Source organism: Phyllobates terribilis, unplaced genomic scaffold (assembly GCF_046119375.1).
Source record: "Phyllobates terribilis strain yellow unplaced genomic scaffold, ASM4611937v1 Scaffold_5__5_contigs__length_657084704, whole genome shotgun sequence".
In the NCBI taxonomy this organism is placed as follows: Eukaryota; Metazoa; Chordata; class Amphibia; order Anura; family Dendrobatidae; genus Phyllobates; species Phyllobates terribilis.
In genome coordinates, this window is record NW_027362765.1 from 314,640,205 (window position 1) to 314,664,473 (window position 24,269).

Sequence of the window (24,269 nt, forward strand, 5' to 3'; positions counted from 1 at the left end):
TCTAACAGGGATAAAAGTTCTGGATATATTGATCAATGAAGGTCTGAGCGGTGGGATAACCACTGATCAACAAGTTATCCCTTACACTGTGGAAGGGACATAAATTGTGTACACAGGACAACCCCTTTAATTTTAGAAAAAGTCCTCCAAATCCAAAAAGACCATAAAGCCAGCGCCTGAGGCAGCCCACCGTCTGAGTGTGTCCACCGGTCGCTCAGGACCACTATTCTAATTTACGAAATAGGTGTCAGGCATCGCAGGCTTGGCATTCGTCTGGGTGAAATGAAGACAACCAGGGGAGCAGAATGAAAACAAGACTGTCCTTTACAAATTCTGCTGGTGTTGGAATGTCTGGTCTATGGGCACTGAGTGTCAGTAAGAATGGAGAGCAGATCCCAAAGTGTAGGAGCTCATAGATTTCTCAGCCCCACTAGAACGATAATGTAACCATGCTGCATACATGCGTAACCCTAAATGGGGGTCCAGCAGCAAATGACCTCCAGGAAAACAAAACATATTTATACTCCAACCCAGGGTGACTATATCAGAGGTTGTAAGGTGAAGCAGGATGAGGGATACTATACAGATACAAATGTCAGGGTAGCTGACAGCCCGCAGGTAAGAACACAGCTGCAGCGTACAGACGGAAGTCAGTGCCAGGAAATCACGTGATATCGAAAAGGCGGAAGCTAAGCGAGACCTACCACAGATGGAACGCATCGGTGAACCGCATAATCAGGAAGTGATATGTGCCGCGACATAAACTTCCGGCCAGGAAGCATGCTGAGAGTGAGAGACGTCATTATTGATGGGACCGGAGTCGCTCTAGGTAATGGTGTTCTGTATATTCCAGCGGAGGGGGCGGTTGTCACGGGGTGCGGTCCATGTTGTGTCCCTGTCTGTATCTATCACTTGTAGTGTGCTGCTCCCTCTAATGTCTTCTTATTTCTGCAGAGTGCTCATGGAGCAATTAGAATAGTTGTCATCTTTATTCCCAGGACTGAATGCAGTTTCTTGGTTTAGAACGGCCATTATCAGTAAGTAAGGAGTCCTCCTCTCTGCAGCCACCAGCTTGCCTCATCCACATTAACAGGCTAGAGTTGAAAAAAATCGCACTCTCCGGGTGCAGTCTCTTATTAAAGAGTACCTGTCAGCAGGATTGTGCTCAGTAAACTACATACACTGTCAGGTGGGCGACATTATACTGATTAAAATGATACTTTGGTTCATGAAATCCGTCCTGTGGTTCTTGTGTAATCTTTACTTTCAGTTTGGAGATAATGATATGTCGTGCTCCAGGGCGGCCTGTGGGGGGCACTCTGTCTGGTGCTCTGCTTGCATATTCATCTGTATACTCTTATGGCAGGTCACCGATGCTTCACTGACCTGCCTCCTATTTTATCTAGCCCCGCACTACTAGATGCATTATGTAAAATAGAAGGCAGGTCAGTGAAGGCACAGTGAGCTGTCATAAGAGCATACAGATGAATAAGCAGAGCACCAGATAGAGCGCTCCTCGGAGCACGGGCATATCATCTCCAAACTGAAAGTAAAGATTACACAAGATCCACAGGACGGATTTCATCAACCAAGGTATCATTATAATCAGTGTAATGTCGCCCACCTGACAGTATTTGTAGTTTACTGAACACAAGGTGCACTTTAACAACAAACAAACATTCTTTACTCACTTTCCCCAGGTCCATTGTTAAGCCTTTGTCTCCATCCCAGAAGTCTGATATTGTCTGCAGCGCTGACATCATATCGGCAGCCAATCAGTGAGCCCAATGGCTGTGCCATTGTAGAAGTCACTCCCCGATCAGAGCCACTGAACTCACTGATTGGCTGCTAACGTGACGGCAGTGCTGAAGACAATAACTGACTTAAAGATTAGCGATGAACTCAACGCTGGACCCAGGGATGGTGAGTAAAGCGCAGCTTGTGTGTATTTATAATACACTGCGCCCAGGGACTGGGATTTTCTGACAGTGGGCAACAGCTTTCCAGGTGCCCATACACCTTAAACAGCAGTTATCAGAGATAGCAATCTCCCATAGACTTGACTTCTTGACTTGGCCGAGCAATTGTGTGCTTTCAGTGGGGTGTTGATTAAGCAGGGAAGGATTAAGCATTGTAATTCACATTTCTTGTGAATTTCTTGTTCTCAAAGCCCAGTTTTAATAATAGGGCTAGGAACATTATAAAATCACAGTACTTAACTTGTTTTCATCGGACAACTCCTTTATCTCCTAAGCACAGGATTGGTGTTAACTTATTGATCAGTTGGGGTCCGACCTCTGGAACCAGTACCAATCAGCATAACAGAGAACTTTTACCCCAGCACGTGCGCAACCTGCTCTTTATTCATTCCAGAGGGGGAGGCATACCATTTGTGTAACCTATGTAGCCGCAAAGGAACCCAAGAGGTAAGGGGGCCCACCTACACCTCCTAAGCAGTTGAGATTGTGCATTATAATGAGTAGTGTTGAGCGAGTATGCTCGGGCCGAGCTCCGAGTATTTACAGCTGCTCGGTGATATGTTTGAATCGCTCCCATGTGCATGATTTGCAACTTTTTGACAGCTTTATTACATGTGAGGAATGTGTAATAAATAGACATTCCTCACATGTATTAAAACACTCAACCAGTCTCAAATCATGCACACGGGAGCGATTCAACCATATCACCGAGCAGCTATAAATACTCGGAGCTCGGCCCGAGCATACTGGGCGAAAGGGTTAATAGAACATACTCGCTCAACACTAATAATGAGCTATTTGACTGCAAAGGGCCCATATAGTGGGTACGGAAAGTATTCAGACCCTTTTACATTTTTCACTCTTTCATTGTAGCCATTTGGTAAATTCTAAAATGTTCATTTTTTGCTCATTAAAGTACACTCCGCACCCCATCTTGACTGAAAAAAACAGAAATGTAGAAATTTTTGCAAATTTATTAAAAAAGAAAAACTGAAATATCACATGGACATACAGTACAGACCAAAAGTTTGGACACACCTCATTTAAAGATTTTTCTGTATTTTCATGACTATGAAAATTGTACATTCACACTGAAGGCATCAAAACTATGAATTAACACATGTGGAATTATATACTTAAAAAAAAGTGTGAAACAACTGAAATTATGTCTTACATTCTAGGTTCTTCAAAGTAGCCTCCTTTTTGCTTTGATGACTGCTTTGCACACTCTTGCCATTCTCTTGATGAGCTTCAAGAGTTAGTCACCGGAAATGGTTTTCACTTCACAGGTGTGCCCTGTCAGGTTTAATAAGTGGGATTTCTTGCCTTATAAATGGGGTTTGGACCATCAGTTGTGTTGTGCAGAAGTCTGGTGGATACACAGCTGATAGTCCTACTGAATAGACTGTTAGAATTTGTATTAGGGCAAGAAAAAAGCAGCTAAGTAAAGAAAAACAAGTGGCCATCATTACTTTAAGAAATGAAGGTAAGTCTGTCCGAAAAATTGGGCAAACTTTGAAAGTGTCCCCACGTGCAGTTGCAAAAACCATCAAGCGCTACAAAGAAACTAGCTCACATGAGGACCGCCCCAGGAAAGGAAGACCAAGAGTCACCTCTGCTTCTGAGGATAAGTTTATCCGAGTCACCAGCCTCAGAAATCACAGGTTAACAGCAGCTCAGATTAAAGACCAGGTCAATGCCACACAGAGTTCTAGCAGCAGACACATCTCTACAACAACTGTTAAGAGGAGACTTTGTGCAGCAGGTCTTCATGGTAAAATAGCTGCTAGGAAACCACTGCTAAGGACAGGCAACAAGCAGAAGAGACTTGTTTGGGCTAAAGAACACAAGGAATGGACATTAGACCAGTGGAAATCTGTACTTTGGTCTGATGAGTCCAAATTTGAGATCTTTGGTTCCAACCACCGTGTCTTTGTGTGACGCCGAAAAGGTGAACGGATGGACTCTACATGCCTGGTTCCCACCGTGAAGCATGGAGGAGGAGGTGTGGGGGTGCTTTGCTTGTGACACTGTTGGGGATTTATTCAAAATTGAAGGCACACTGAACCAGCATGGCTACCACAGCATCTTGCAGCGGCATGCTATTCCATCCGGTTTGTGTTTAGTTGGACCATCATTTATTTTTCAACAGGACAATGACCCCAAACACACCTCCAGGCTGTGTAAGGGCTATTTGACCAAGAGGGGGAGTGATGGGGTGCTACGCCAGATGACCTGAGCTCCACAGTCACCAGACCTGAACCCAATCGAGATGGTTTGGGGTGAGCTGGACTGCAGAGTGAAGGCAAAAGGGCCAACAAGTGCTAAGCATCTCTGGGAACTTCTTCAAGATTGTTGGAAGACCATTTCCGGTGACTACCTCTTGAAGCTCATCAAGAGAATGCCAAGAGTGTGCAAAGCAGTCATCAAAGCAAAAGGTGGCTACTTTGAAGAACCTAGAATATAAGACATATTTTCAGTTGTTTCACACTTTTTTGTTAAGTATATAATTCCACATGTGTTAATTCATAGTTTTGATGCCTTCAGTGTGAATGTACAATTTTCAAAGTCATGATGTTACAACTCTCCTGTTAGGTTTTTTTTAGTTTGCTGGTCACATGACCAGTTTTGCCTATTTAATCCGGCTCCGCCCTCCTGGCATTGCTGGACTTCATTGTATTTACTACTGTTGAGCTAGCTTGGTGCTCTGTTGCCGTTCTCTGTTAGTTTTGCTAGGTCTTCTGACCTCTATGCTTTTTGTTGTGTGTTTTGTCTTTGACTGCTACTATTTCTGCTAGGGGGTGTCCAACTTATCCCAGTCCCTAGATCTTGTAGGGATCCCTCCCTCACATCTATAGGTCTTCGTACAGACTAGCTGAGGACTTTAGCGGGTCTGATCGCAGGATCAGGTTCCCCATTACATCGTAGGGATCTAGTTTAGTTCTATTGTAGGGACAGATCTCCTGTCTTTCCTTAGTCTCTGTAGCAGATCATAACACATGAAAATACAGAAAAATCTTTAAATGAGAAGGTGTATCCAAACTTTTGGTCTGTACTGTAAGTATTCAGACCCTTTGCTCCGTATTGAGTAGATGCACCCTTTTGAGCTAGTACAGCCATGAGTCTTCTTGGGAATGATGCAGCAAGTTTTTCACACCTGGATTTGGGGATCCTCTGCCATTCTTCCTTGCAGATCCTCTCCAGTTCCATCAGGTTGGATGGTGAACGTTGGTGGACAGCCATTTTCAGGTCTCTCCAGAGATGCTCAACTGGGTTTAGGTCAGGGCTATGGCTGAGCCAGTCAAGAATGGTCACACAGTTGTTCTGAAGCCACTCCTTTGTTATTTTAGCTGTGTGCTTAGGGTTATTGTCTTGTTGGAAGGTGAACCTTTGGCCAAGTCTGAGGACCAGAGCACTCTGGAAAAGGTTTTCATCCAGGATTTCTCTGTACTTGGCCACATTCATGTTTCCTTCAATTGCAACTAGTCGTCCTGTGCCTGCAGCTGAAAAACACCCCCATAGCATGATGTTGCCACACCATGTTTCACTGTTGGGATTGTATTGGGCTGGTGATGAGCAGTTCCTGGTTTTCTCCACACATAGCGCTTATAATTATCACCAAAAAGTTCTTTCGTCTCATCAGACAAGAGAATCTTATTTCTCATAGTCTTGGAATCCTTCATGTGTTTTTGTGCAACCTCGGGCTTGAGCAGGCTTTCATATGTCTTGCACTGAGGAAAGGCTTCCATCGGGCCACTCTGCCATAAAGGCCCAACTAGTGGAGGGCAGCAGTGATAGTTGACTTTGTGGAACTTTCTCCCATCTCCCTACTGCATCTCTGGAGCTCAGCCACAGTGATCTTGGGGTTCTGCTTTACCTCTTTCACCAAGGCTCTTCTCCAACGATTGCTCAGTTTGGCTGGATGTCTAGGTCTAGGAAGACTTCTGGTGGTCCCAAACTTCTTCCATTTAAGGATTATGGAGGCCACTGTGCTCTTAGGAACCTTGAGTAATGCAGAAATTCTTTTGTAACCTTGGCCAGATCTGTGCCTTGCCACAATTCTGTCTCTAAGCAGTTCCTTTGAGCTCATGATTCTCATTTGGTCTGACATACACTGTGAGCTGTGAGGCCTTATATAGACAGGTGTGTGCCTTTCCAAATCAAGTCCTATCAGTTTAATTAAACACAGTTGGACTCCAATGAAGGAGTAGACCAATCTCAAGGAGGATCACAAGGAAATGGACAGCATGTGACTTAAATATGAGTGTCTGAGCAAAGGGTCTGAATACTTATGACCATGTGATATTTCAGTTTTTCTTTAATAAATTTGCAAAAGTTTCTACATTTCTGTTTTTTTTTCAGTCAAGATGGGGTGCAGAGTGTACTTTAATGAGGAAAAAAATTGACTTTTTAGAATTTACCAAATGGCTGCAATGAAACAAAGAGTGAAAAATTTAAAGGGGTCTGAATACTTTCCGTACCCACTGTATATTATTCTTGCACAGGGACCCTGTTCTGTCTAGCCGCTCCTGATTCATTCCCTATGGGACTGCTCTGTGCTGCACTTGGCTTTTTCTGATAGAAAACCAAGCAATGTGAACTGAGGTCTAAGATGGTAGACATGCAAGAAATAGGAGCATGTTCATACTAGCAAAAAGAAGCAAAACCTACAAAAGACAAAAATATATCTCATACCCTACCATCATTATATATAAATGTAAAGCAAAGTTGCATAATAAATATAGGGTACTTAGTGAACTATTTTTGATCAAAAAAAGTATACAAGCCGTCCCACCAGCGGCAAGGTGACCCTAAATTGGGACGGTACCTATACTGCCTATATTAAAAACCTTACTGTATATCAAAGTTGAAGTAATGCATATAAAAGGGTAGACAAATAGGACCGGGTCCCAACTCCAGACCACCTAGGCCCGTGGTAAGCTACATATATACTAATCAGCTCAAAAAAGGGGATGCCACACCCTTAAATTGCACAGAATGCAAACAAGACAAAAAACCAAGCAATGTGAACTGAGGTCTAAGATGGTAGACATGCAAGAAATAGGAGCATGTTCACACTAGCAAAAAGAAGCAAAACCTACAAAAGACAAAAATATATCTCATACCCTACCATCATTATATATAAATGTAAAGCAAAGTTGCATAATAAATATAGGGTACTTAGTGAACTATTTTTGATCAAAAAAAGTATACAAGCCGTCCCACTACCCATGGTAGTGGGTTGTAGTGAATATTCATGAGTTTTAATGGCGGGCACACAGAGCGCAGCAGGAGCCGCGCTGCGGTGCAGTGTGCCGGCTATTAAGGAAAATGAATATTCCCTGCTCCCCACGCCCATGGGGGTGGGGAGCAGGGAATATTCATTTTCTTTAGTAGCGGGCACAGCGCAGTCGGCTGCTGCCTCCTTTGCCCCCCTGATCCCCCACTGCTGCTCCCCCAGACCTCCTACCACACAGAGCCACAGTATATACAGGGACATAGTATTCGGACTATAAGACGCACCCCCCACTTTCCTCCAAAATTTTGGAGGAAAAAAGTGCGTCTTATAGTCCGAAAAATACGCTAATAAATTGGGTACAGTAATTCAATGCAGTTTATGGGGAATATTTTTGCAGAAGAATTTGGGAAAGTTATGAAATGTCCTATTCCTGATCTAAAGGTCTATTTTTTTTTAGCTGAGATGAATCTGTGCTACAGTAAATTTATCACTTAAACATGAGCCATGTATGAGGGAGTCGTGGAATCAGTGTAATGGAAATTGAGGAGTCGGAGGTTTGCATTACCGACTCCAGAGCCCTGCCAGTTACACAGATAGTGATGCCTTGCACAGCCTGGCCCACATGGGTTCTGCCCATCAGAACTGGTATCAAAGTGGGCTGACAGTCAATTTTGACAATTTGAATAAGTATTTGTTTTTAAAGGGTTAAATGATCTTGGGCCCCTAATAATACACAGATGGTAATGCCTTGCATCAAATTTAGGTCTCCCCAGCCTGACCTTAATGGGTTCTGAGCAACAGACATTAAAGCTGGCATTAAAATGGGCAAATAACCAACTTTCACAGATTTGAATAAGTAACAGATGCCAGCTCTGATGCCCTGAATCTGTTTTGGCCAGGCTGGAGTGACCAAACCTCCGACTCCTCAATTTCCCTGACTCCACAGCACGGCCTCACTACTGAGCGTGTACATAAAGTGCAGCACAGATTCATCTCAAGTAAAAGCCCAGATCCTTAGAGCAGGAACAGAACAGACATTTATAGGCCATTTCATAGCTTTCCCAAATTCTTACGAAATCATTTACAGCACTGTATTACTGTACCGAATTATATATTTTAGGAGTCGGTCCATTTTATACCGACTGACTCAGACTTCACAGCTCTGGATTATGTTGTGAGGAGATTATTATTAATAAATAAAAAGAAAACACCCTCCCCCCTCCCCCCCCCCCCAAAAAAAATTACACAATATGCTTCTTCATCATTTTGCCCCAAAAAAGTGGAATAAAATACAATCAAAAAGTCAAATGTAAATAAAAAAGTTATAACTGAAAATGTCATCTTATCCCACAAAAACCAAGCTGCCATACAGCCCCGTCAGCCAGGGCTGTGGAGTCGGTGTTCATTTTGGTTTAGTCGGTATAAAATGGACCAACTCCAACTCATAAAATATATAATAAATTGGGTACATTTGTTCAATGCAGTTTGTGGGTAATATTTTTTTCATAAGAATTTGGGAAAGTTATGATATGTCATTTTCCTGATTTAAGGGTCTAGACTTTTAGCTGAGATGAATCTGTACAACAGTAAATGTATCACTTACACATGAGCCATGTATGAGGGATTTGGAGTCAGAGTCATGGAAATTGAGGAGGAAGAGTCGGAGGTTTGGCTTACTGACTCCACAGCCCTGAAAAATTCCAATGGATAGGTCATCAATTTGTTGTAACTGAACAACTCCTTCAATTTAGACCTTTTTTACTGCTTGTGCAGGCGATACAACATTGATAGCAACAAGTGTAGATGGAATGAAGGACTTATTACGGAGAGTCAAGATGGAAACCTCGAACGTGGGACTCCTACTCAATAAAGGGAAGACAAAGATATTGACTACTGCCAGGTGCGACCAGGACACCTTTTGAGATGGACGGCGACGAAAGTTGTAAAGGACTTCAACCTACTAGGATCAATGATCACTCAAAATGCAGCGATGACACCGTAAGTCAATAGGAGACTAGCTATGGGGCAAATCAAAATTAAGTCACTGGACAAGGTCTTCAAATCAAGGAACATTTCACTGGGGACGAAGATATGGCTCGTACATAGTTTAGTCTCTTCTGTAGTAACATATGGATGTGAAAACTGGATGATAAAGAAACAAGATAGAAGAAGAATCAACACCTTCGAATTGTGGTGCTGGAGAAGGATGCTATCAATACCTTGGATGGCAAAAAGAACAAACAAATAAATTTTGGAACAAATCAAGCCAGACATGTCACTCGAAGCAAGGATCACCAAGCTATGACTTGCCTACTTTGGACACATCAGACGAAGAGAGCAATCATTGGAGAAGGTCATCATGGTCTGAAGTATAGCAGGAACAAAGCGAAGAGGAAGAACAGCAACCCGGTCGAATGATACATTCTAGATAACAGCAGAGAAGACCCTGGTTGACCTATCTAGGATTGCACAAGATCGATGTTCCTACAGAGAGCATTCATCCATCAAGTTGCCATGGCTTGAGATCGAGCTGAAGGCCAATAATAATAATAATAATAATAATTTAATTACTGCTTGTAATACATATTTTTTTCTTTTAGATTAAGAAAAAGATTTGTTTTTATTTATTTGGTAGTGTGGATTCCATGTAGATGATGAAGATTAAACATGCCTGATGCTTCTTTTCCCTGACTTCCTGAGCCAGGAGGCCCCTATACGTACGTATGTTCAGTCTATGGATGAATGGTCCAGCTGAAATCTGCAGGTTCTGCTGACTTTTATCAAATGTGTTACACTAACAACAGCCCATTGATTTCTTCCTTAATTTCTTCTTTGCTGATGCAGCAGTGGAATTTAAAGGGGTTGTCCAGCCTTAAAGCGTACTTGTCAGCAGGATTTGGCTAAGTAAACTACAGGCAGTGTCATGTTGGGGCTACTGCACTGATTAATATGATACGTGAGGTGATGAAATCCATCTTGTGGTTCTTGTGTAATCAGTGTTTGCAGTTTTGCGTTAAAGACATGCCGGTGCTCCGGGGTAGGACTGTAAATGGGGTCTTTCCATGGTGCGCTAGGCCAGATCAGCAAGATAAGACCTGCCCACAGGCTCATCCCGGATACACAGGTATGTTCCTCATCATAGAAGCAGCCAGACAGAGAGAGAGAAAGATATCATTAACTCAAAACTGCAAACACTGATTACATAAGAACCACAAGACGGATTTCTTTACCTCCAATATCATATCAATAAGTGCAGCAGCCCCAACATGACAGTGCCTGTAGTTTACTTAGCAAAATCCTGCTCACAGGTTCCCTTTAAGCTACAAATCTGTAGTCACGCTGAGATTGTAGACTTGTGAATCCTCCTATCTCGCACGCAGCGTGGATTCTCCGGGTCCAGCACTGGAAGTGGCGTGTTCATGACTCGCAAGTTTCATACATATGGTCATATGTCAAATTGATGGATGCTGCCTCGCTATATGCAAGTGTATTGAGCGAGGCCCGATACAGTCTAGTCAGAATGTGACCAGAAGTATGCAAATCACATGTCCGCCTGCTTCCTGCACCAGAGAATCCTAGACTGCAGACTTTTACCCTAAGGCCGTACAACCCCATTAATACTGGCTGTCAGATTCACCCGCAGATTACAGCTAATCACTATGGGTCAAGGCAATGAGACATTTTATCTTTTTTTTTTTTTTTTTTTTTTTTTTTCTTTTAAAGGACTCTTTGGCTAAAGGATATCAAAATTCGCACAACCCCCTCTAAACTATTACCACAAAATGACAACTAGTATCTAATAGTTGTGTCTGCACAAATGCCACTGGGGTGTTGCTTTAAGAGGCAAAGCACATCTCACAGAAAAGGCCCTAATGGCTCCTTGCCCTATTTCTCTTGTTTCCTCCACTGTTGCTGGTGGCTTGGTCTTAGGAAACCATTCTTGCATGGTCTAAGGGTATGTGCACATGACTTCATTTTTATATGTAGGCCCACTCCAAAACCCACCTGAAAAAGTGTTAACTAAACTCTCAAAAGAATCGGCTTGTGCATTTCTAGGTAATAACGACTTTCTATTCATATATTCAGTGTTTTGTACGTCTTTTAACCACTTCACATTTTCAAAGACGCCAAACGATTTTAAAAAAAAAAAAAAAAAAGGAAGCGAGCTGACCATTGTTCCGGCATCTTCCATTCTAAAGACGCTTTATACGTTGATATTGAAAGCAATGAGATGGCTGAAAAACAATAACAACGGCAAAAACATTGTAAGAGCACTCATGAAATGGCAAATAAAACCCACAAAAAAGATGATGCATCAGGATAAAAAACGAGCGAGAGAGACACCTTATAAGCCATGCACATCACCTTTTAAAAGCATGTTAATAGAGTTCCTGAAACCCCTTTATACCTACGTAGGTGCCCTTGCATAACTCAGAAAAAGTGTTTACAATGGGTGAATCCAGATTGCGATCAGCACCCCAGTCCCTTAAAACGCTGTCTCTTCTATCTTGATGGAAGTGGATGTTGTCTCTCTGCCATCCACACAGTGCTAGAAGTTTTGCACTTACGCAGTGGAATCAGACACTAGCAGAGTGAAGTCATGCTGGCTACACTTTTATGTTCCCAGCTCCCTGGCAGTTCAGTAGGGCAGAGTGAGGTGTGTCTTCGCAAGTCTGATTCCAATGCGGCAGCATGAGACTTCGAGTACTGTGTTAATGACGTAGAAGACATCACTTCCATCAAGATAGAAGAGACGTTTGAAGGGACTGGGTGGCGCCGAGCGCAATCTGGGTTAGCCCATTGGACTGGACCACACAATTTGCATACAGCGCAGGACATGTATAAAACACTTTTTCTGAGGTATGCAGGGGCACCTATGAGGCTATAAAGGAGTTGTAGGAACCCCATATTCATCCTTTTAAAGGTTATGGGCATCGTTTATAAGGTGTAAAACTGTTGACGGGTTCCCTTTTAATGTTAATCTTGTATGTGATTCAGAAAAAAAATAAAAGCAACTAATTCTTAAGTTTTGGCATTGACACTGACCACTTATGAGACCCAAGTGGCACCATGTTCAGGCTTGGGAGGACCCTCTATAAATAAATGGATATTGAGAAGCCCTGGTATAGCGTATGCAAAATTTATTATAATAAGGCATGTAAGATGCGTTTGATGTATGCTAAAGTATAATTAGTCATGGCTTTGATGTCTTTTCCACAACCATGTTCTAATAAAAATTAGCTTTCTAGAAGAGGCCATTGACAGCCATGATCAGGATATTACAATGTTTGAATTGTGCCTTCCATCTTTGTAGATTCTACTGGAAGGACATCTAAACGTGAAATTTATCGTCAAAGTGAAGAGAGTTCCAAAAACCTTTGCTGACATTTGAAGATGGACAAATGCAGGAACCACTTGACTAAAAAAATATTAAATATCACTTTGGAGATCATTTACTTGCTGACCGGAGAGGTGATGGATACAAAGATTACAATAATCAAAGTAAAATGAACCCCAAACAGCTCTAATGTCTGTCCTTTTATTTAGGATTATGGACCTTTGAAGAAGTCTGGTCTCTGCACAACGCCCAAAAACCCTCCCAGTACATCGGGATTCGGGAAGACTCAAAACCCTGCCATGATGCCATTAGTTCATTCAAAGTTTCATAAAGAGCAGAAGAACGCGATTCTAGACCTCACAAATCGGATCATTGAACTTCTGACTGGAGAGGTGAGCGCTGCTAGAAATATTGGTCAAATAATACATACCTTATTTGTCGGACTATAAGACACACTTTTTTCCTCCAAAATTTTGGAGGAAAGTGGGGGGTGCGTCTTATAGTCCGAATACTATCTCCCTGTATATACTGTGGCTCTGCGTGGTAGGAGGTCTGGGGGAGCAGCAGTGGGGGATCAGCGGGGCACAGGAGGCAGCAGCCGACTGCTGCAGCCTGCGCTGTGCCCGCTACTAAAGAAAATGAATATTCCCTACTCCCCACCCCCATGGTCGTGGGGAGCAGGGAATATTAATTTTCCTTAATAGCCGGCACACTGTACCGCAGCGCGGCTCCTGCTGCCGCTCTTTGCGGTTTGTGTGCCCGCTATTAAAGCTCATGAATATTCACTACAACCCACTCCCATGGGTTGTAGCGAATATCCATGGTCTTTAATAGCAGGCACACTGAACGCAGAGCGGCAGCAGGAGCCGCGCTGCGGTACAGTGTGCGCGCTCTCACACTGTGTGAGGGCGCATGGCAGGGACGCAATGCGCGCCCTGTCATGCGCGGCTCACACAGTGAGTGTCAGCAGCAGAGCGGGACAGCGCTGGAGGAGAGGAGGTGAGTATGATTGATTGATTTTTTTTTTTTTTTTTGTGGGCATCAGGATGGGGGCTCAAGGGGTGCCATGCATACCAGCATGGGTGATCAAGGGGTGCCATGCATATGAGGATGGGGTATCAAGGGGTGCCATGCATACCATAATGGGGTATCAAGGGGTGCCATGCATACCATAATGGGGTATCAAGGGGTGCCATGCATACCATAATGGGGTATCAAGGGGTGCCATGCATACCTGGATGGGGGCTCAAGGGGTGCCATGCATACCAGGATGGGGGATCAAGGGTGCCATGAAAACTAGGATGGGGATCAGGGGGTGCCATGCAATCCAGGATGGGGATGAGAGCCACGTAGGAAGGAAGGAGTGGCCATACATACCAGGATGGAGGATATTAACCGAATTGGGGGACATTACCCCAATACCAGTGTAGCCAGCAGACTCCCTCCCCTATAACAGGGCATCATGATCACATTTTTTGCTTAAATATTTTTTTTCCTATTTTCCTCCTCTAAATCCTAGGTGCGTCTTATGGTCCGAAAAATACGGTAAATTCCCAATAGGATGTGTACAGATGATAATTTATCCCTGTTTGTCAGGTTCCTGTAAGGTGTGAGGACGTCACTGTCTATTTCTCCATGGAGGAGTGGGAGTATTTGGAAAGCCATAAGGATCTTTACAAGGATATTATGGAGACCCACCAGCCCATCACACCACTTGGTAAGACAACGTTCCACCACCATCCTCTGCGCTGTGTTAGTAGGTCACTTGTGTACAGAGTTGGTATGAATTTTGTGTAGCTGTTTGATTTCTTCTGTCATCGATTGGAATTAATTGTTTTTCAACAACTCATTTAGTTTGTGAAACACCATGGTAAAGTTGGGTTTGACAGCACAACAGAATAATGTTTATGGTTGACCTCTGCATAGTACAAAAATACCTTTTATTATTCTACCATATTGTGAGGTCAGGTCTGATGGGCGTCGCTGGTTTTCGGCGCCTCCTCTCTCATCACAAGCATTGTCCATCTGCCCTGATTCATGTAGATGACGCATCCTATGTTATTTACAGTGTCCCCTAATCGCTCTCCTGCTCAGGTGTACTTCTCTCTGCCCTGCTGAAGGCAGAGTACTGTAATTCACGTTTGCTAACTTTACTTCCTGTTTGTTGCCGCCATATGACCTTTCCTGTTGCGTGCACATTACAGTACTTTGCTCTGCCCTCTGCAGGGTAGAATGAAGTATGCCTGTGCAGGACGTGTCATCCATATGAAGCAGGGCAGGATGATGGTGATTACGACAAGAAAGGAGGCGCCGAAGCGAGGGGAATAATAAAAAGTAGGGGATTGGAGACTTACAAACAGCTTATTAGAAGTCTGCAAAAGAGACTTTAAAACTGGTGGCCATACTTTATATTGGGAAAACCTGGTGACAGGTTTCCTTTAATAACTGACTCCTTTATACCCTATTAAAGGGAATCTGTCACCCCCCCCCCCCCCCCCCCCCCCCTGGGCAATATCAGACCTCTACTACGGCCATACAGGGTATAGAAAAGTAAATCTATTCTTACCAATAGTAGTTGTCTGTTTGCTGAGAAATCTTCTTAAATAAAAATCCGTTTTGCAGAGGCTTGGCGTCCAGGGGACACCAAGCCAACCCTTCCTATCTGCTTATTTTCAGCCATCTATAATATAAGGCGGTATGCGTGTTTCTGTCTGAAGCCTCCATAGACTGCGCATGCGTGACGCACAGTCTGGCTCAAGAGAGAAGCAGGCATCCAGCCGTTACAGGTAAGAGGAGGTGTATGGCGCCGGAGATCGCGCGGTATGCTTACACACTGAACGCATACTGTGGATCTCCGGCGCCATACTTGCATACTTACCTGACCGGGAGGAGCGTTGCCGCGACGTCTCTCTTCGCTGGAGACCGGGGGCGGAGTGAATGCGTCGGACCGGCGCGTGCACATTGCGCTATCTGGCGCCATTTTACTGAAGACACATTTACAGTGTGTCTTCAGCAAAATGGCGCCGGACAGCGCAGCGCTCCGGCGCCGCACTCCTCCCCCGGCCTCCGGCAGAGAGGACACAGCAGCGCTGGAGTACAGAGAAGAAAGGTGAGTATAACTGTTTATTTTTTTTGTATGTTTCTATGTGTCTACAGTGTGAAAGGGATGAGGGGGGCCACATATAACAGGATTGTGGGGTGAGGGGACCATGCATATATCAGGATTGGGGGGTACCACACATACTTGGATTGGGGGGTGAGGGGTACCACACATACCAGGATTGGGGGTGAGGGGTACCACGCATACCATGATTGGGGGGTGAGGGGTACCACGCATACCAGGATTGGGGGGTGAGGGGTACCACACATACCAGGATTGGGGGTGAGGGGTACCACGCATACCAGGATTGGGGGGTGAGGGGTACCACACATACCAGGATTGGGGGTGAGGGGTACCACGCATACCAGGATTGGGGGGTGAGGGGTACCACACATACTTGGATTGGGGGGTGAGGGGTACCACATATACCAGGATTGGGGGTGAGGGGTACCACATATACCAGGATTGGGGGTGAGGGGTACCACGCATACCAGGATTGGGGGGTGAGGCGTACCACGCATACCAGGATCCAGGATTGGGGGGTGAGGGGTACCACACATACCAGGATTGGGGGTGAGGGGTACCACGCATACCAGGATTGGGGGGTGAGGGGTACCACGCATACCAGGATTGGGGGGTGAGGGGTGCCACGCATACCAGGATTGGGGGGTGAGGGGTGCCACGCATACCAGGATTGGGGGGTGAGGGGTGCCACGCATACCAGGATTGGGGGGTGAGGGGTAAAACGCATACTAGGATTGGGGGGTGAGGGGTAACACGCATACCAGGATTGGGGGGTGAGGGGACCATGCATACCGGGATTGGGGATGAGGGGTGCCACGCATGCCGGGATTGGGGATGAGGGGTGCCACGCATGCCGGGATTGGGGATGAGGGGTGCCACGCATGCCGGGATTGGGGATGAGGGGTGGAGTGCCACGCATGCCGGGATTGGGGATGAGGAGTGGAGTGCCATGCATACCGGGATGAGGGATGGGGTGCCATGCATACCAGGATGAGGGATACCATACATACAGGATAGTGATGAGGGGTGCCATACATACCAGGATAGGGGTGAGGGGTGCCACGCATACTGGGATTGGGGGTGAGGAGTGCCACGCATACTGTGATTGGGGGTGAGGGGTGCCACGCATACCGGGATTGGGGATGAGGGGTGCCATGCATACCGGGATTGGGGATGAGGGGTGCCATGCATACCGGGATTGGGGATGAGGGGTGCCACGCATACCGGGATTGGGGATGAGGGGTGCCACGCATACCGGGATTGGGGATGAGGGGTGCCACGCATACCGGGATTAGGGATGAGGGGTGCCACGCATACCGGGATTGGGAATGAGGGATGGGGTGCCATGCATACCAGGATGAGGGATACCATACACACCAGGATAGGGATGGTGTACCATGCATACCAGGTTGAGGGATACCATACTCACCAGGATAAGGATGAGGGGTGCCACACATACCGGGATTGGGGGTGAGGGGTGCCACGCATACCGAGATTGGGGGTGAGGGGTGCCACGCATACCGGGATGAGGGGTGCTACACATACCGGGATTGGGGGTAAGGGATGCCACACATACCGGGATTGGGAGTGAGGGATAGGGTGCCATGCATACCAGGATGAGGGATACCATACACACCAGGATAGAGATGAGGGGTGCCACATATACCAGGATTGGGGGTGAGGGGTGCCACGCATACCAGGATGAGGGATACCATACACACCAGGATAGAGATGAGGGGTGCCACGTATACCAGGATTGGGGGTGAGGGGTGCCACGCATACCAGGATTGGATGGTGGGGACAGGATGGGGGCAGCACAAATACAAGGAGGGGGGCAGCACATACAGCATGGGAGACCATATACCAATAAAAATACTCACCATAGCTTCATCAATATATTTTATGGCTGAAAATATTCAGGATGAAGAGCGGAAATGGGGACGGGGGTCACTGGAGCGGAAGTCTCAGTGGCTCCCCAGCGCTTGTGCAATGCGAGGCTGTGTCAAGCGTCACACAAGTGCGCAGCCAAACAGCGCCGGAGGGAAACAAAGCGCGGATGCAAGGGAGCGCAGGGAACGTCACAGGGCCTGTCGCAGCGCCCTGTGACGTGACGGGGAAGGGGGATTATGTTAATTTCCAAAAGGGGTGGCGAATTACGTGTATAATAAACAGATAGGAGGGGTTTGCTTGGCGTCCCCCGGACGCCAAGCCTCTGCAAAACGGATTTTTTTTAAAGAAGATTTCTCAGCAATCAGACCTCTACTATGGGCCATAGAGGTAAGTATAGATTTACTGTTCTATACCCTGTATGGCCATAGTAGTGGTCTGATATCGCCCAGGGGGGTGACAGATTCCCTTTAACCCCTTTCTGACGTGTGACCTAATATTATGTCTTGGTGACCTGGGCCGATTGGACCTATGACGTACTATTAGGTCATATGGCGATCACGCCCGCACACCAGCTGTGCGGGGCGATCGCTGTCAGCTGTGACTATGTGCAGGTAGCGGTCCTGCACCGCTCCTCTCACATTAACCCCCTAAATGCTGCGATTGAAGTCGATCGCAGCATTGCGGGGGCAAGGGGAGGTGATTGCAATACTTGCCTCCTCTCCCAGCCTCCAGCGCTGTCTGCCGCGGCTTCCTGGATGTTACCATGACGACCCAATGTCGTCATGACAACATCTGGGTCACCAGACAGCAGGAAGATATTTTGGTCATGCGCAGGTGCATGCCCTAAGTATCATCTGCAGCGCTGACAGCCTGTACAGCACAGGGACCATCCCTATGCTATACAGGCGATCAGAATAAAAAAAAGTGAAAGTCCCATAGTGGGACATAGAATAAAAGTCCAAAAAGTGTTTAAAAAAAAATGAAGAAAAAATTTTTTTTGTAAAAATATCAAAAAATAATCCACCAAAAATAAAAAATATAATGTACCCATCAATAAATATTATTATGAAAAAAACAAACAAACAATAAAAGTACACATTTGGTATCGCTGCGTCCAGAATGACCTGATCTATAAAACTGTCCCACTAGTTAACCCCTTTAGTGAACACAGTAAAAAAAATAAATAAAAAAGCAAGCAAAAAACAATGCTTTATCATCATACCGCCAAACAAAACTTGGATTAACACGCGATCAAAAAGATGAATATAAATATAAATGGTACCACTGAAAACGCCATCTTGTCCCGCAAAAGATAAGCCGCCATACAGCTCCATCAGCCGTAAAATAAAAGTTATAGCCCTCAGAATAAAGAGATGCAAAAAAATATTTTTTTCTATAAAATAAAATGGCTTTTATTGTGTAAAAGCGCCAAAACATAGAAAAACTATATAAATGTTGTACCGCTGTAAACGTACTGACCCAAAGAATAAGGCTACCTTATCAATTTTACCACACACAGAACGGCATAAAAAAAAACCCATAAAAACAATTCCGGAATTGCTGGTTTTTGTTTATTCTGCCTCCCAAAAATCGGAATAGAAAGCGATCAAAAAATGTCAAGTGCCTGAAAATGGTACCAATAAAAACGTCAACTTGTCCCGCAAAAAACAAGCCGTCACATGACTCTGTCGGCCAAAATATGGAAAAATTATAGCTCTCAAAATATGGCGATGCAAGAACTAGATTTTACAAAAAAAATGCATCTTTTAGTGTGTGACAGCTGTCAATCATAAAAACCCCATATGATTCTGTTATCGCTGTAATCGCACCGACCCGAAGAATAAAATCGTCTAATCACTTATACCGCACGAGGAACGGCATAAAAAAATAAACTTTAGGGTTGGCGTTGGGTTAGGGCTAGGGTTGGGGTTGTATTACGGTTGGGGTTGGGATTTTTTTCAAAAGTTAAAAAAAAAAAAAAAGAAAAAAGGTAACGATATGGCGACTAGTGTTGACTGCAAGTGCTCGCTACTTGAGTTTGCATCGGGTACTCGGGTATGCACTGAGTATCGTGGGTGGTCGAGTGACATGCTCGAGTCTCCGCCCCATATGCTTTGTGGCCAAAAAAACCTTGCGGGGATTGCCTGCCATGCATGAGTGATCCCCGCATGTTTTTTTCCGGGTGTCTAATAACCGTGAAACATGCGGGGCGGGGACTCGAGCATGTCACTCGAGCACACGCAGTACATGGTGCATACCCGAGTACCCGATGCAAACTCAAGTAGCGAGCACTTGCACTCAAGACTAATGACAACTTATTCAATATGATGACCTAATGTTATCAAATTCTGTGTCGTACCTCTGGGTTCAAAATGTTCACTAGACCCCTTGATAAAATCCTTGAGGGGTCTAGTTTCCAAAATGTGGTCACTTGTGGAGTGTTTCCACTATTTACACACATCAGGGGCTCTCCAAACGCGACATGGCGTCCGCTCTCAATTCCAGCCAATTTTGCGTTCAAAAAGTCACACAGTGCTCCTTCCCTTCTGAACTCTGCCGTGCACCCAAACACTGTGTTTTCCCCACATATGGGGTATTGGCGTACTCAGGAGAAATTGCACAACAGTTTTTGGGGTCTATTTTCTCTTCTTACCCTTGTGAAAATAAAAAAAAATTGGGGCTAAAACATAATTTTTATGGAAAAAGTTTGATTTTTTTTTTTTTTTTTTTTTTACTTTCACTGCTCCATGTTATAAACTTCTGTGAAGCACCTGGGGGTTCAAGGTGCTCACCACACATCTAGATACAGTGCATTGTGAAAGTATTTGGCCCCCTTGAACTTTTCTACCTTTTGCCACATTTCTGGCTTCAAACATTAAAGATATAAAATTCTAATTTTTGGGGAAGAATCAACAACAAGTGGGTCACAATCGTGAAGTAGAACGAATTTTATTGGATATTTTAAACTTTTTTAACAAATTAAAAACTGAAAAGTGGGGCGGGCAAAATTATTCGGCCCCTTGAGTTAATAGTTTGTAGCGCCACATTTTGCTGCGATTACAGCTGCAAGTCACTTGGGGTATGTCTCTATCAGTTTTGCACATCAAGAGGCTGAAATTCTTGCCGATTATTCCTTGCAAAACAGCTCGAGCTCATTGAGGTTGGATGGAGGGCGTTTGTGAACAGCAGTTTTCAGCTCTTTTCACAGATGTCACGGGTGTGTCGCCACGAAGATAGTCACGATTACACAGCCTGACTTCTCGCAGCTGAGTTTTTGATGCTTTGTGTTTTTCGGCAGTGAGGGAGTTAAATCTCTCTCTCTCTCTGTGCTAGAGAGGTCCAGCCTCGCCCAGCTGCAATCTATGCTGCTGTAGTGGGACTCCTTCAAATGCCTGCGGTCTGTTAGGGAAGTGTCGGTGAAAGCATTTCATACAGACAAACAGAGCGGATCGTGGTGTTTTGGAGTTCTGAGCTAAGTGTATTTGGTGTGATTTTTCCCTTCCTCGCTTTATCATTTATCTCCTTTCCCGTTGGTGTTCCCTCTGTTGTTGTGAGTAGTTTTTGTATGCAAGGTGGTTTTTGCTTTGACCCTTGTACTGTCTGTACTGAGTGTTGGCATATTATTTCCTGTCCCCTATTGTTGTGATCGGGGTCCTTCTTAGGACTAGATTACTGAGGTGCAGGGATCCTCAGGAGGTAGGGGTTACGCTGGCGGCCTGGACCTCTGTACCTTTAACAGTACCTCAAGGTAGAGGGATTAGTCAGGGCCCCAGCTTAGGGTCAGCTTAGGCCCCTGACCTCCTGTACGCAGAGACAGCGTGACATTTTCACCGACCAACTAAGATTCTCTCCAGCTACCATGGATCCAGTAGCCAGTCTAGCTCGGCAGTTGCAGAGTTTGTCCATGGAGCTGGCGGACATTATGTCTAAGGTTTTGTATCCCCAGGAGCAAGCCGGACCACAACCTAAAGTAGCTCTCCCTGACAGGTTCACTGGGGGGCGGGACAAGTTTTGTTTTCCGGGAGGCATGCAAGTTGTACATTCGGCTGCGGCCTCGGTCATCGGGGAGTGAAGAACACAGGGTGGGAATTGTCATCTCGCTCCTACAAGGGGACCCACAATCTGATTAGGATGAAGGAGGGGGATGAGTGGAAGACGGCGTTTAACACTCCGGAGGGGCATTATGAGAACCTTGTCATGCCATTCGGTCTGACTAATGCCCCGGCGGTGTTCCAACACTTTGTTAATGACATTTTTCGCCGCCTGGTGGGACAGTTTGTTGTCATATATCTGGATGATATCTTAATTTACTCGCCGGATCTGGTGTCTCATCAGGAGCACGTTAGGCAGGTGTTACAGATCTTGCGGGATAATAAACTGTATGCCAAATGGGAAAAGTGTGTGTTCGCCGTACAGGAACTCCAGTTTTTAGGCTTACTGGTTTCAGCGTCCGGTTTTCGTATGGACCCTGGGAAAGTGCGGGCAGTTCTTGAGTGGGATCTGCCAGAGAATCTTAAGGCACTACAACGTTTCCTGGGGTTTGCTAATTATTACCGGAAGTTCATTCGTAATTTCTCGTCCATGGTTAAACCTCTCACAGACATGACAAAAAAGGGGACGGATTTTTCTAGGTGGTCTGACAAGGCTTGTCAAGCTTTCTCCTCCTTGAAAAAATGTTTTGCCTCGGCACCCATACTCATTCAGCCTGATGCGTCACAGCCATTCATTGTAGAGGTAGACTCTTCCGAGGTAGGGGTGGGAGCAGTATTGTCACAAGGTTCGTCCCCTGGTAAGTGGCATCCGTGCGCCTTTTTCTCTAAAAAATTGTCGTCCGCTGAGAGGAAATACGATGTCGGTAATAGGGAACTCTTGGCCATTAAGTTAGCTTTTGAGGAGTGGCGCCATTTTTTAGAGGGGGCAGTCCATCCGGTCACCATCATCACCGATCACAAGAACCTGCTATATCTGGAGTCCGCAAAACGTCTGAATCCCAGACAAGCTAGGTGGTCATTGTTTTTTACCAGGTTTAATTTTGTCGTTACATATCGTCCTGGGTCAAAAAATGTAAAGGCGGATGCCTTATCTCGTAGTTTCCCTGGGGCCGGGAATACGGACGACCCGGTTCCTATCCTTCAGGAGGGGGTGGTGGTTTCGGCAGTATGCTCTGAGCTTGAGGAGGAGGTATTGGAGGCTCAGGGGGACGCCCCTGTTGGACCTCCGGGGAGACTGTTTGTTCCAGATCAGTTGCGACAAAAGGTGATCAAGGCACACCATAACTCAGTTTTTGCAGGACACCCGGGGAGTAAAGCAACGGTGGATCTCCTCTCGCGTCGGTTTTGGTGGCCTAACTTACATAAGGAGGTGGTAACTTTTGTTGCGTCCTGTGGGGTTTGTGCGCGCTCTAAGACCCCACATAACCGTCCGTCTGGGGTCCTCTTACCTTTGAAGATCCCGGAGCGTCCTTGGACTCCTCTGTCTATGGACTTTATTACGGACCTCCCGCCGTCTTCGGGTAAAACGGTCATACTCGTTGTAGTGGACAGGTTCAGCAAGATGGCACATTTTATCGCTTTTCCTGCTCTTCTTAATGCTAAAACTCTTGCGCAGGTGTTCATTGGGGAGATTGTGAGGCTTCACGGGGTACCCTCCTAGGTGGTGTCAGATCGGGGGTCTCAGTTTGTGTCCAAATTCTGGAAGGCGTTTTGTACACGGCGGGGGATGCATTTATCGTTCTCATCGGCTGTTCATCCTCAGATCAATGGTCAGACGGAACGTATGAACCAGAGCTTGGAGACATATCTCCGGTGTTTTGTGTCAGAGAACCAGGAGGACTGGGCTTCTTTCTTACCTCTGGCAGAGTTTGCTCTTAATAATAGGCGGAGCAAGTCCACTGGTAAGTCCCCATTTTTTGGGGCATATGGTTTTCACCCCCAGTTTTGTACTTTCAGTAGGGGGGGCTCTTCGGGGGTTCCTGAGGAGGAACGATTTTCCTCATCACTCGCTTCAGTATGGAGAGGGGTGCTGAAGAATCTGAATACTATGGGGAACCGATACAAAGGTATGGCTGATAGGTCCGGACCAGACACTCTCCTCCTAAGTGTGAACGATCGGGTATGGTTGTCTACCAGGAATATAAAACTTAAGGTTCCCTCCTGGAAACTGGGTCCCAGGTTCATCGGGCCGTACAGGATCAGTTCTATAATTAATCCGGTGGCATTCCGTCTTGACCTCCCCCCTACGTTTAAAATTCACAACGTGTTCCACAGATCGTTGCTTAAGAGGTATGTGGCGCCGGTGGTACCGTCACCTTTACCTCCCCCTCCAGTGGTGGTCAATGGTAACTTGGAGTTCCAGGTATCAAGGGTCATCGATTCACGCTTTAATCGCCAGTCCCTTCAGTACCTGGTTCATTGGAAGGGGTATGGTCCTGAGGAGAGGATGTGGGTTCCTGCGTCGGATATTAACGCAGACCGATTAGTTCGGGCCTTCCACACGACTCACCCGGATAAACCTGGCCCTGAAGGTCCGGAGGCCCCTCGTAGAAGGGGGGGTACTGTCACGGGTGTGTCGCCACGAAGATCGTCACGATTACACAGCCTGACTTCTCGCAGCTGAGTTTTTGGTGCTTTGTGTTTTTCGGCAGTGAGGGAGTTAAATCTCTCTCTCTCTCTGTGCTAGACAGGTCCAGCCTCGCCCAGC

General features: G+C 45.7%; 1 protein-coding gene across 1 annotated transcript in view; it reads left to right on the top strand.

The window, feature by feature from the left end:
• The first annotated feature begins 744 nt into the window (after positions 1-744).
• The window catches only part of LOC141273081 (oocyte zinc finger protein XlCOF7.1-like), a 36,594-nt gene continuing 13,069 nt past the window's right edge, over positions 745-24,269 (top strand). The window contains exons 1-5 of the mRNA XM_073684441.1: positions 745-829; positions 9,854-9,935; positions 12,533-12,690; positions 12,766-12,948; positions 14,153-14,273. Coding sequence (XP_073540542.1) covers positions 12,613-12,690; positions 12,766-12,948; positions 14,153-14,273 — 382 coding nt within the window. The 5' untranslated portion in view covers positions 745-829; positions 9,854-9,935; positions 12,533-12,612. The remainder of the gene's footprint in view (positions 830-9,853; positions 9,936-12,532; positions 12,691-12,765; positions 12,949-14,152; positions 14,274-24,269) is intronic.